This window comes from Haemaphysalis longicornis, unplaced genomic scaffold (genome assembly GCF_048455015.1).
Source record: "Haemaphysalis longicornis isolate Haplotype H1 unplaced genomic scaffold, Haemaphysalis longicornis Haplotype H1 scaffold_7, whole genome shotgun sequence".
Lineage (NCBI taxonomy): Eukaryota > Metazoa > Arthropoda > Arachnida > Ixodida > Ixodidae > Haemaphysalis > Haemaphysalis longicornis.
Window position 1 is genome coordinate 160,787,630 of NW_027526422.1, and position 11,701 is coordinate 160,799,330.

At 59.5% G+C, this 11,701-nt stretch overlaps 1 protein-coding gene across 1 annotated transcript; it reads left to right on the forward strand.

Annotated features, from left to right (window-relative positions):
* The first annotated feature begins 30 nt into the window (after positions 1-30).
* LOC144146629 (uncharacterized) lies at positions 31-1,638 on the forward strand. The gene has a single exon (XM_077678566.1). The coding sequence runs from the start codon at positions 31-33 to the stop codon at positions 1,636-1,638; it is 1,608 nt and encodes a 535-aa protein (XP_077534692.1).
* Positions 1,639-11,701: the final 10,063 nt, after the last annotated feature.

Sequence of the window (11,701 nt, forward strand, 5' to 3'; positions counted from 1 at the left end):
GTGATCCGGTTCAACGTCGCCGAGAGCAACATGATGTTCCGGACCAACGACGCCACGGGCGCCATCACCCGAGAGCAGCTCGAGAAGGGCGGCAAGAAGTTCCTGGACGACGTGCTGAACCGTGACCTGGCCTTCGGGCGGGGCGTGCCCAACACGGTGCAGTACTGGCAGGAGCGACGCAAGGAACTCTTCGCCATGATCCGGCAGCTGGGCAAGCCGCACGCGTTCCTGACCATGTCCGCGTCCGAGGTGCACCGGGAGCGCCTGCTCGAGACCCTGGAGCGCCTGCGGGTCGGGCCCGACGGCACGCCTCGCCCGGTGTCCAAGATGATGTCCTGGGAGCGGGTGGAACTCGTCAACAACGACCCCGTGACGTGCGCCATCTACACGAACCGCATATTCGACGTAATCCTCAACATACTCCGGGACCGCAACTCCTCGCCGTTCCGGCCGTATGTGATGCGGGATTACTTTAGGCGGGTCGAATTTCAACAACGCGGCAGCGCGCACGTTCACGTGATCCTGTGGCTGGAAGACGCGCCCGAGGACGAGGACCTGAGCGGGACCATGCCCAAGACGCTCGAGATGGTGGACGCGCTCCTGACGCTGGACGCGACTCTGATCAGGCGCCCGCGCACGCAGACCCACCAGCACACGCACAAGTTCTACAAGCGGGGCCGCACAAAGTGCCGCCACGGCAGGCCCTTCATGCCCAGCGACTCGACCAAGATCATGGTGCCGTTCCCGCCGGCCTCGGACGCGGAAGACGCGGAGAGCGCGCGGGAACGGGAGCGCAGGAATGTCCTCAAGGCAAAGTTCGAGGAGATGCACGACGCCCTGAAGCGTGGAGACTACGACGACCTCGATTCGTTCCTGAACACCTTCGGCGTGCGCTCGGAGGACGAGTACATGAACGTTCTGCGCGCGGGCGTGCCGCGTCCGTGCGTCCTGCACCGCAGGACTCCGGCCGAGAAGTTCGTCAACGCCTTCAACCCCTGGAGAGGCCGGGTCCTCGACTACAACATGGACCTTCAGATAATCCTCGATCATTATGCCTGTGCGTCTTACGTAGTAGATTATGTCAACAAGTCGGACCGAGGCATGTCGAACCTCAAACGCACCGTGGCCGAGATCCTCAAGGAGAACCCCAACGACGACTACGAGGCCGTGATCCGCAAGCTCCGCGTGGACATGCTCAAGGGAGTCGAGATGTCGGCCCAGGAGGCGGCCTGGTTCTTGCTCCGGCAGGACATGTCCCGTAAGAGCAGGGACGTGGTCTACGTACCCACCTGCTTTCCGGAGGAGAGGGTCCGCGTGCGAAAGACGCGCGAGGAGTTCGACAAACTCCCCCCCGGATCCACCGACGTATGGAAGCTCAACGTCGTGCAGAAGTACGAAGCCAGGGCGTCTGAACTGGAGGACGTGTGCCTCGCCCACTTTGCCAGCAAGTACCGGCCGGCGCAGGGGCGAGGACGCTACGTCCTCCGGGACAGACAGGTAGTCATACGCTACCGTAACTACAGTCCTGGCAACGACGTTGAGTCTTACATGCGAGAGCAGGTGCTGCTGTACGTGCCCTTTCGGAGCGAGGGGGTCGACTTGCTGGACGGCAACAAGTTCCTAAAGTTGTACGAATAGCACAGGGACGCTATAGAGAGCAAGAGAGTACAACCCGGCGAACGACGATGTGGTCGTTCAAGAGTTAGTCGAGCAACATTACGCGGAGATGTTGCGCATGAGGAGAGAGCGGGAAGTTGAAGAGGAAGAAGAAGAACGACGACGGAGAGAAGAAGAAGACAACGATTCGACACCGAAGGTGACGGCCGTCTCCTCCGCCGCCTCCACCTCCGAGCAAGCCGGGGCGGGAACGGACGCCGACGTCCTTCCCAACGACCACCTACTCCGCTTGATAAAGGAGACGGTCACGCCGTGCGCCGCAGTTCGCAAGCGACGGGGAGTAATAGACCGACAAGAGTACCTCTGGATGATGCGCAGCACCAACCCCGAGCAGTACGAGCTGCTGCGCGAGATCCTGCATCGCCAGACCACTCCCGGCCAGCCTCCGCTGCGAGTCTTCTTCACGGGACCCGCCGGCTGCGGCAAGACCTTCGTGCTCAAGCTCGCCATGGACGTGTACAACCGATGCAGCGGCGGCGGCGCCTCCGGCGGCGCCTGCGGCAGCACCGGGCTACGCCCGCTACGCCCGCATCGCAATCATGGGAGACGGAGGCCTCCGGCCCAGCGACCTCAACACGTTTCGAGTCGCCTTCCGCTGGGTCAGGTGCGTCATCATGGACGAAGTCAGCATGATGTCGGCCGACCAACTCAGGGCCGTCGACTGCCGTCTGCGCCAGATCACGCAGCGTCTCAACGACCGTTCGGTGGCTTGGACGTCATTCTCTGCGGAGACCTGAGGCAGCTGCCGCCCGTGTGAGCCAGCGAGATCTTCAAGCGGTGCCGCAGCGCGGACGGACTCATCGGACTCACCATCGTGACTTGGCACCACCTCGACTACTTTCCCCTCGTCAGGGTCGTGCGCCAGTCCGACGTCGGCTTCTCCACCGTCCTCACCAAGATCGGAGACGGCCGCGCGCTGGAACCCGAAGAGGTGCGGATGCTGGAGTCGAGGTTCGTCGCCCCGCGGGAAGCCATGGAACTCGCGCCCTCTGCCGTGCGCATCTTCTACTCGAACGCCGACGTGACGAGCTTCAACGAGTCCGTGGCCCAGGCCAGGGAGAGGGCGGATTCCACATGCTGCGCGCGCGCAACGAGTTCCTCGGCTGCAAGACGCCCCACCTCCTGTAGAACGCCAAGCGCAAGGTCGAGCGGATGCTCACCAGCGAGTTTGCCAACCTCCCGCGCGAAGTGCTGGTCGTGATCGGCAAGCCCCACATGATCACTTCCAACATCGACGTGGTCGACGGCCTGGTGAACGGAGCCATCGGAGTCTTGCGCATGTGCGAGTTTGCCCCGCCGGTGGAAGGAGAAGAGGAGAGGCGCGCGAAGCGACTCTGGCTCGAGTTCGACGTGCCCGGCACCGGCAAGCTCACGCGCGCGCGCGCCGCGCGGGCCGTCCACGAGGCGCGGAGCACCGGACACGACGTGGAGAGCGGCGCCTGGGTGCCCTTCGTGATGCAGTCCGTCACGCTCACTGTGGACCGCAGGGCCGGCATCGCATGCAAGCGGAGGCAGTTTCCCCTCGTGCAGGCCAGCGCCATCACCGTGCACAAGTCCCAGGGGGGAACCTACACCTTGGTCGTGTACGACTACGCAAAGACGCACCCGCAGAAGCTGGTCTACGTCGTGCTCTCGCGGTGCACCAACCTCAACGGACTCTACCTCACCAACTCGGAAGGCGACCACACCTTCTATCACAAGGAGGACAACCCCGACAAGGCGATGGCCGACGAGTTTCGGAGGCCCGAGAATCACCGACTCCTCACCGTCACGCAGCGATACCTCTCCGCCCTCAAGGAACAGGAACTCCACAGGGTGCGCGACGGCGGATGCAGAGAGTTTACGCTCGCCCTCCTAAACGTCCGCTCGCTCGCTGCCCACGCCCTCGTCGTGGTCAGGGACCCCGTGCTAGGCAAATTCGATCTCCTCTGTCTCACCGAAACGTGGAACAACAACGACTCGGACCGAGTATCCGTTCGCGGCTACGACTTCGCGGCGAGGGCCAAGGCCGTCGCCGCCAGGAGAGCCGGCGGAGTGGACGTCTTCCTCAAGCGCTACCTCCCCTTCAGCGAAGAGCTAAGGCAGCAGCGGGGATCCCCGCTCCTCGTCCTCGACCGCGCCGTGCCGCCCGCCGGCCGCCCCGTCGCCGCCGCCGATGCGCCCGCCCGCGACGGCGCCGTCGACGAATACCACTTTGCCCGGAGCGGAAGCCACGCAAAGTACTGCGGGGTATACCTCGTGGGCAACGTCTACGCCGACGTCGTCTCTCATGCCATTGCCACCTCGCCCGTCAGGGACGAGTCGCCCTACAGCATGGTCTACACCAACCCAAACTCCGGCGATGGTATCTTCGTGCTAACCGCCTACCTCGCCCCCAACCTCTCGCGCGAAACGGTCCTCCAGTACGTGGACGCGGCCATGGAGAGCGTCTGCGCGCGTTCCAAACCCTCGGATCCCGTCGTCTTGGTCGGCGACTTCAACGTCGACGTCCGCAAGGACGGAGAGTGGTTGGTCGACTACATGCACGCCACGCACTCCATGTCGTGCGTACCACTCGAATCGCCCACCACCATCAATGGCGGTTTCATCGACCTGGCCTTTGCGAGAAACTGCCAAGTCCGCACCGTCCTCCAAGACCCTTTGACGGTCCATTTCACCGACCACAAAGCGATCCTTCCAGCAATCAAGTACAACGACAACACAAATAGGTGTCTGTGAATAAATGCATCTTTCTTTTAAGTGCGAATGCAACCGTGCATTCGCACTTACACACTCTCCCCCTCGGGGAAGTGCGAGGGAATTTTTTTCAGTCCTGGCATCAACATTGGGACGTAGCACTATGTGTTCACTTCGAGGGCATGCAGTGTCAGTACGTGTATCTGCACCTTTTGGAACAGCCTTTGCAGGGCTTTTTATGATACACTGAGGTTACATTATCGAGACGTAACAGTCCTTTCATGTGCAGGTCCACCAGTTTCTCGTACCTCATAAATGTTTCTTTTTATATGTTGATCGCTTGTTCATAGTTGCTTTCGGCTGAGTACTGAAGGCCTTCAATCACTCCGGCTGCTTTGCCGGTCAGTGTAGATATAAGGTAGTTGAACTTCGATCCATTGCTCATATTACGTCTCAAGTGAATGGCTGATTCGTATTGCGTCCGAACTCTGGTCCATTCAAGGGAATTGCCACTGAACCTAATAATTTCTTATTTCGGCAACTTCCCAAGATCCGTGGAATCTTGTGGGCCGTTCGTTCCACGACTCGCAGATTCGATGTTATGTGCTTGCGCTGGAGGTGGCAGCATCCCTTGAGTTTCCTCCTTTAAATAGTTCTCGACCTTCGAAGAGATGGCTCAATTCGTATTCTATCATTCTCTGCAATACACTGTCCTCCACTTCATCTGTTTAATAACCTTCCATCTGTTCGTTGGACTTCGCTGGACTTGCTGCTATAGCCTTTATTTGGGCTTGCGTGGCAGTCAGGTGCTCTCTATTGTCTGGTTGCTGCATTTGAGCCTGCACCGCATTTTATAGCTGCGCAATTTCCTTCGAAACACCCTTCTATTCTTTGCAACGAATTTCTTGCTCATTTTCTTTTCCAAAGTGGATATTGCGCTTACGTTTGAGGATCCGTTGGCTCCGTTGCTGTTCTGCCTGGGTCGACCTTCTCGTCTTCTCCAGGATGCTTCGCTGCCCCTCCGCCGTTGTTTTGACTGTTGCTGGATGGCAGGTTGTCTTCTTTGGGTTGCGGCGCGCTGTATAATAGTCACAGCACCATCTTTAGTAACGAGAGACCGCAGTACGTTTCTACATCGTAGATGTAATGAGAAAGGAATTGCAGAAAAAGGCTAGTTGATGACTGTTCCCCGCTCCACGAGGCAAGTCTCCCTCTTCCTCACTTCAATTGTGCGGGAAAGCTAGTCAGAATTATGATCTACAGCTTCTGAAGACCGAGGAATTTCACTAGTCAAGGTGATAGCCCACCACCGCCGATTAGTTCATTTTGAATGCTCCCGCTAGTTTTTTGAGCAAATCGTATAAGGGGCATAGATTTAAAAAATGCAAGTGTGGTTCACTAAAAATTCTGCTTTCTCCCGATTGAAATGACGCCATATTGATCGCAAAGTTAAAAAAATAATGGGGTTATTCAAAAAATAGATCAATCAGTGACGGCTCGCAGCCCATATGCATCGATTTTAAGTGCGAATGCACTTCTTAAGCGAGCCTGAATCGTCCGCCGCCGTAGTCCGCATAGCAACAGCTGCGGGTGCGCGCGCTCCTCGTCTTCCTTAGCAACGGGGGCAGATGGGCGCGCGCTGCCTGGCCGCTGACATGGCACATACCCACGTGGGGGATTGGCCAGGAATCGGGCGTGAGAAGGGCTAATGCACCCGCTTAAAGGAGTACTGACACGAAATTTCAAAGCTGAGATCCGCTCTAGCAATCAAGTACAACGACAACACAAATAGGTGTCTGTGAATAAATGCATCTTTCTTTCTTTGTAGTTGTGTGTGTGTGTGTGATCTCTCTCTCGCGAACATTACCGAACCGCGCAAATTCAACTCGTGCATTCGCACTTTCACATTCTTCCCCTCGGGGAAATGTGGGGAATTTTTTTCTTGCACATTACAGATTCCTTTTGCGCGATTGGTGGTAGTTTTTCGAATCCACGGCCAGAAATAATACTGTGCCAGTGTATTCGCGGCTATATGTTCTTTTCATCTTATCAATTTCAGCGCTCACGTGCCGTTATTAGGTTCATAACTACTTTATTGATTGAGTGATTTATTGATTGATTGATTGGTTGGTTGATTGATTGGTTGGTTGATTGATTGATTGATTGATTGATTGTAGGGTTTAACGCGCTGACGCAACGCAGGCGATGAGGCGTGCCGTAGTGGAGGGCTCCGGATTATTTTTAACCACCTGGGTATCTTTAACGTGCCCCGAAGCTACTTTATTCGTGGCCTATACTACGTCCCTGTTTGCAAACCTAGGTCACCATAGCGGTACATGTAGACCGTTTGTTATTGCATTTTAACAGCAGAGCTTTATAACATCGCGCATGGTTCGTTGGCGGTCGCAAAAAAAAAGCCAAGAAAAGGACTACCTGGCGCAAGGCGCCCTGCACGACCTTGGCGCATTGGCCGTGGACAAAAAAAAAATTCCCTCGCACTTCCCCGAGGGGGAGAGTGTGTAAGTGCGAATGCACGGTTGCATTCGCACTTAAAAGAAAGATGCATTTATTCACAGACACCTATTTGTGTTGTCGTTGTACTTGATTGCTAGAAGGATCGCTTTGTGGTCCGTGAAATGGACCGTCAAAGGGTCTTGGAGGACGGTGCGGACTTGGCAGTTTCTCGCAAAGGCCAGGTCAATGAAACCGCTGTTGATGGTGGTGGGCGAGTCGAGGGGTACGCACGAAATGGAGTGCGTGGCGTGCATGTAGTCGACCAACCACTCTCCGTCCTTGCGGACGTCGACGTTGAAGTCGCCGACCAAGACGACGGGATCCGAGGGTTTGGAACGCGCGCAGACGCTCTCAATGGACGCGTCCACGTACTGGAGGACCGCTTCGCGCGAGAGGTTGGGGGCGAGGTAGGCGGTTAGCACGAAGATACCATCGCCGGAGTATGCGTTGGTGTAGACCATGCTGTAGGGTGACTCGTCCCAGACGGGCGAGGTGGCAACGGCGTGAGAGACGACGTCGGCGTAGACGTTGCCCACGAGGTATACCCCGCAGTACTTTGCGTGGCTTCCGCTCCGGGCAAAGTGGTATTCGTCGACGGCGCCGTCGCGGGCGGGCGCATCGGCGGCGGCGACGGGGCGGCCGGCGGGCGGCACGGCGCGGTCGAGGACGAGGAGCGGGGATCCCCGCTGCTGCCTTAGCTCTTCGCTGAAGGGGAGGTAGCGCTTGAGGAAGACGTCCACTCCGCCGGCTCTCCTGGCGGCGACGGCCTTGGCCCTCGCCGCGAAGTCGTAGCCGCGAACGGATACTCGTTCCGAGTCGTTATTGTTCCACGTTTAGGTGGAACGTGAACGACAAGGACTACCCGGCCTTGCGCCGGGTAGTCCTTTTCTTGGCTTTTTTTTGCGACCGCCAACGAACCATGCGCGATGTTATAAAGCTCTGCTGTTAAAATGCAATAACAAACGGTCTACATGTACCGCTATGGTGACCTAGGTTTGGCAGCAGGGACGTAGTATAGGCCACGAATAAAGTAGCTTCGGGGCACGTTAAAGATACCCAGGTGGTTAAAAATAACCCGGAGATCGACTTTGCCTAGCACGGGGTCCCTGCCCACGTCGAGGGCGTGGGCAGCGAGCGAGCGGACGTTTAGGAGGGCGAGCGTAAACTCTCTGCATCCGCCGTCGCGCACCCTGTGGAGTTCCTGTTCCTTGAGGGCGGAGAGGTATCGCTGCGTGACGGTGAGGAGTCGGTGATTCTCGAGCCTCCGAAACTCGTCGGCCATCGCCTTGTCGGGGTTGTCCTCCTTGTGATAGGTGTGGTCGCCTTCCGAGTTGGTGAGGTAGAGTCTGTTGAGGTTGGTGCACCGCGAGAGCGCGACGTAGACCAGCTTCTGCGGGTGCGTCTTTGCGTAGTCGTACATGACCGAGGCGTAGGTTTCCCCCTGGGACTTGTGCATGGTGATGGCGCTGGCCTGCACGAGGGGAAACTGCCTCCGCTTGCATGCGATGCCGGCCCTGCGGTCCACAGTGAGCGTGACGGACTGCATCTCGAAGGGCACCCAGGCGCCGCTCTCCACGTCGTGTCCGGTGCTCCGCGCCTCGTGGACGGCCCGCGCGGCGCGCGCGCGCGTGAGCTTGCCGGTGCCGGGCACGTCGAACTCGAGCCAGAGTCGCTTCGCGCGCCTCTCCTCTTCTCCTTCCACCGGCGGGGCAAACTCGCACATGCGCAAGACTCCGATGGCTCCGTTGACCAGGCCGTCGACCACGTCGATGTTGGAGGTGATCATGTAGGGCTTGCCGATCACGACCAGCACTTCGCGCGGGAGGTTGGCAAACTCGCTGGTGAGCATCCGCTCGACCTTGCGCTTGGCGTTCTCCAGGAGGTGGGGCGTCTTGCAGCCGAGGAACTCGTGGCACGCGCGCAGCGTGTGGAAGCCGCCCTCTCCCTGGGCCTGGGCCACGGACTCGTTGAAGCTCGTCACGTCGGCGTTCGAGTAGAAGATGCGCACGGCCGAGGGCGCGAGTCCCATGGCTTCCCGCGCGGCGACGAACCTCGACTCCAGCATCCGCACCTCTTCGGGTTCCAGCGCGCGGCCGTCTCCGATCTTGGTGAGGACGGTGGAGAAGCCGACGTCCGACTGGCGCACGACCCTGACGAGGGGAAAGTAGTCGAGGTGGTGCCAAGTCACGATGGTGAGTCCGATGAGTTCGTCCGCGCTGCGGCACCGCTTGAAGATCTCGCTGGCTCGCACGGGCGGCAGCTGCCTCAGGTCTCCGCAGAGAATGACGTCCAAGCCGCCGAACGGGTCGTTGAGACGCTGCGTGATCTGGCGCAGACGGCAGTCGACGGCCCTGAGCTGGTCGGCCGACATCATGCTGACTTCGTCGATGATGACGCACCTGACCCGGCGGAAGGCGACTCGAAACGTGTTGAGGTCGCTGGGCCGGAGGCCTCCGTCTCCCATGATTCCGATGCGGGCGTCCTGCCTGCCGGCGACGTTGGCCGCGCGCACGAGCTTGAAGGCGGCGTGAACGGTGGTTCCGCCGACCACGACGGCGGCCTTGCCCGTGCTGGCGCAGATCACGTATGCCTTGTAGGCCGAAGTCGAAGAGTCGTCGGCCTCGCAGCCGCCCCCGGTGCCGCCGCAGGCGCCGCCGCCGCTGCATCGGTTGTACACATCCATGGCGAGCTTGAGCACGAAGGTCTTGCCGCAGCCGGCGGGTCCCGTGAAGAAGACTCGCAGCGGAGGCTGGCCGGGAGTGGTCTGGCGATGCAGGATCTCGCGCAGCAGCTCGTACTGCTCGGGGTTGGTGCTGCACATCATCGAGACGTACTCTTGACGGTCCATTACTCCCCGTCGCTTGCGAACTGCGGCGCACGGCGTGACCGTCTCCTTTATCAAGCGGAGTAGGCGGTCGTTGGGAAGGACGTCGGCGTCCGTTCCCGCCCCGGCTTGCTCGGAGGTGGAGGCGGCAGAGGAGACGGCCGTCACCTTCGGCGTCGAATCGTCGTCTTCTTCTTCTCTCCGTCGCCGTTCTTCTTCTTCCTCTTCAACTTCCCGCTCTCTCCTCATGCGCAACATCTCCGCGTAATGTTGCTCGACTAACTCTTGAACGACCACATCGTCGTTCGCCGGGTTGTACTCCATCCTCTTGCTCTCTATAGCGTCCCTGTGCTCTTCGTACAACTTTAGGAACTTGTTGCCGTCCAGCATTTCGAAGAGAGGGGGTCCCGCTCTTCGAAATGGCACGTACAGCAGCACCTGCTCTCGCATGCAAGACTCAACGTCGTTGCCAGGGCTGTAGTTACGGTAGCGTATGACTACCTGTCTGTCCCGGAGGACGTAGCGTCCTCGCCCCTGCGCCGGCTGGTACTTGCTGGCAAAGTGGGCGAGGCACACGTCCTCCAGTTCAGACGCCCTGGCTTCGTACTTCTGCACGACGTTGAGCTTCCATACGTCGGTGGATCCGGGGGGGAGTTTGTCCAACTCCTCGCGCGTCTTTCGCACGAGGACCCTCTCCTCCGGAAAGCAGGTGGGTACGTAGACCACGTCCCTGCTCTTATGGGACATGTCCTGCCGGAGCAAGAACCAGGCCGCCTCCTGGGCCGACATCTCGACTCCCTTGAGCATGTCCACGTGGAGCTTGCGGATCACGGCCTCGTAGTCGTCGTTGGGGTTCTCCTTGAGGATCTCGGCCACGGTGCGTTTGAGGTTCGACATACCTCGGTCCGACTTGTTGACATAATCTACTACGTAAGACGCACAGGCATAATGATCGAGGATTATCTGAAGGTCCATGTTGGAGTCGAGGACCCGGCCTATCCAGGGGTTGAAGGCGTTGACGAACTTCTCGGCCGCATCACGTACGGCCGGAACGGCGAGGAGTTGCGGTCCCGGAGTATGTTGAGGATTACGTCGAATATGCGGTTCGTTTAGATGGCGCACGTCACGGGGTCGTTGTTGACGAGTTCCACCCGCTCCCAGGACATCGTCTCGGACACCGGGCGAGGCGTGCCGTCGGGCCCGACCCGCAGGCGCTCCAGGGTCTCGAGCAGGCGCTCCCAGTGAACCTCGGACGCGGGCATGGTCAGGAACGCGTGCGGCTTGCCCAGATGCCGGATCATGGCGAAGAGTTCCTTGCGTCGCTCCTGCCAGTACTGCACCGTGTTGGGCACACCCCGCATGAAGGCCAGGTCACGGTCCAGAACGTCGTCCAGGAACTTCTTGCCGCCCTTCTCGAGCTGCTCTCGGGTGATGGCGCCCGTGGCGTCGTTGGTCCGGAACATCATGTTGCTCTCGGCGACGTTGAACCGGATCACCTTCGCGGCCATGTACAGGACGTGTTCCGGGGTCGCTCCTCTCCGGTCGGTGCGCCTTATCTCGCTGTTGGCCTTGACGAACGGCGTGAGACGCGGTCCCCTGATGGTGCGGGGGACTCCCAGATATATGGTGGGGAACGCCAGCTCCTCGGCGTACTCGTCCATGAAGAGCGCGATGGGAACGCGATTCTCGCCCGGAGCCACGTGCAGGCTGTGAGACTGGTCCACCAACTTGAGCGCGGCGTCGGCCGCGTCCAAGTCGCTCCTCCGCTCGCTGCCGTCGTCGCTCACCACGAACACGCGCGGTCGCTTCGCTCCTTCTTCTCCTTCGTCCGATCTGCCCAGTTCGACTCGCCTCGGCCCGCAGTCGCCCTCCTCGTTGAAGAACATGGTCTTGGACACGGCGTTGAGGGCGATCGCCAGCTGCAGCGGGTCGTCCAAGTCGAAGTCGGCCGGGACGGTTTCGATGTCCCCGTCCTCGACGGCCGCAGCCACCGCCTCTTCTCCTTCTTCG

Excerpts from the sequence above, each read along its gene's own strand:
- LOC144146629 (XM_077678566.1), top strand. The coding sequence starts at position 31 with ATGATGTTCCGGACCAACGACGCCACGGGCGCCATCACCCGAGAGCAG.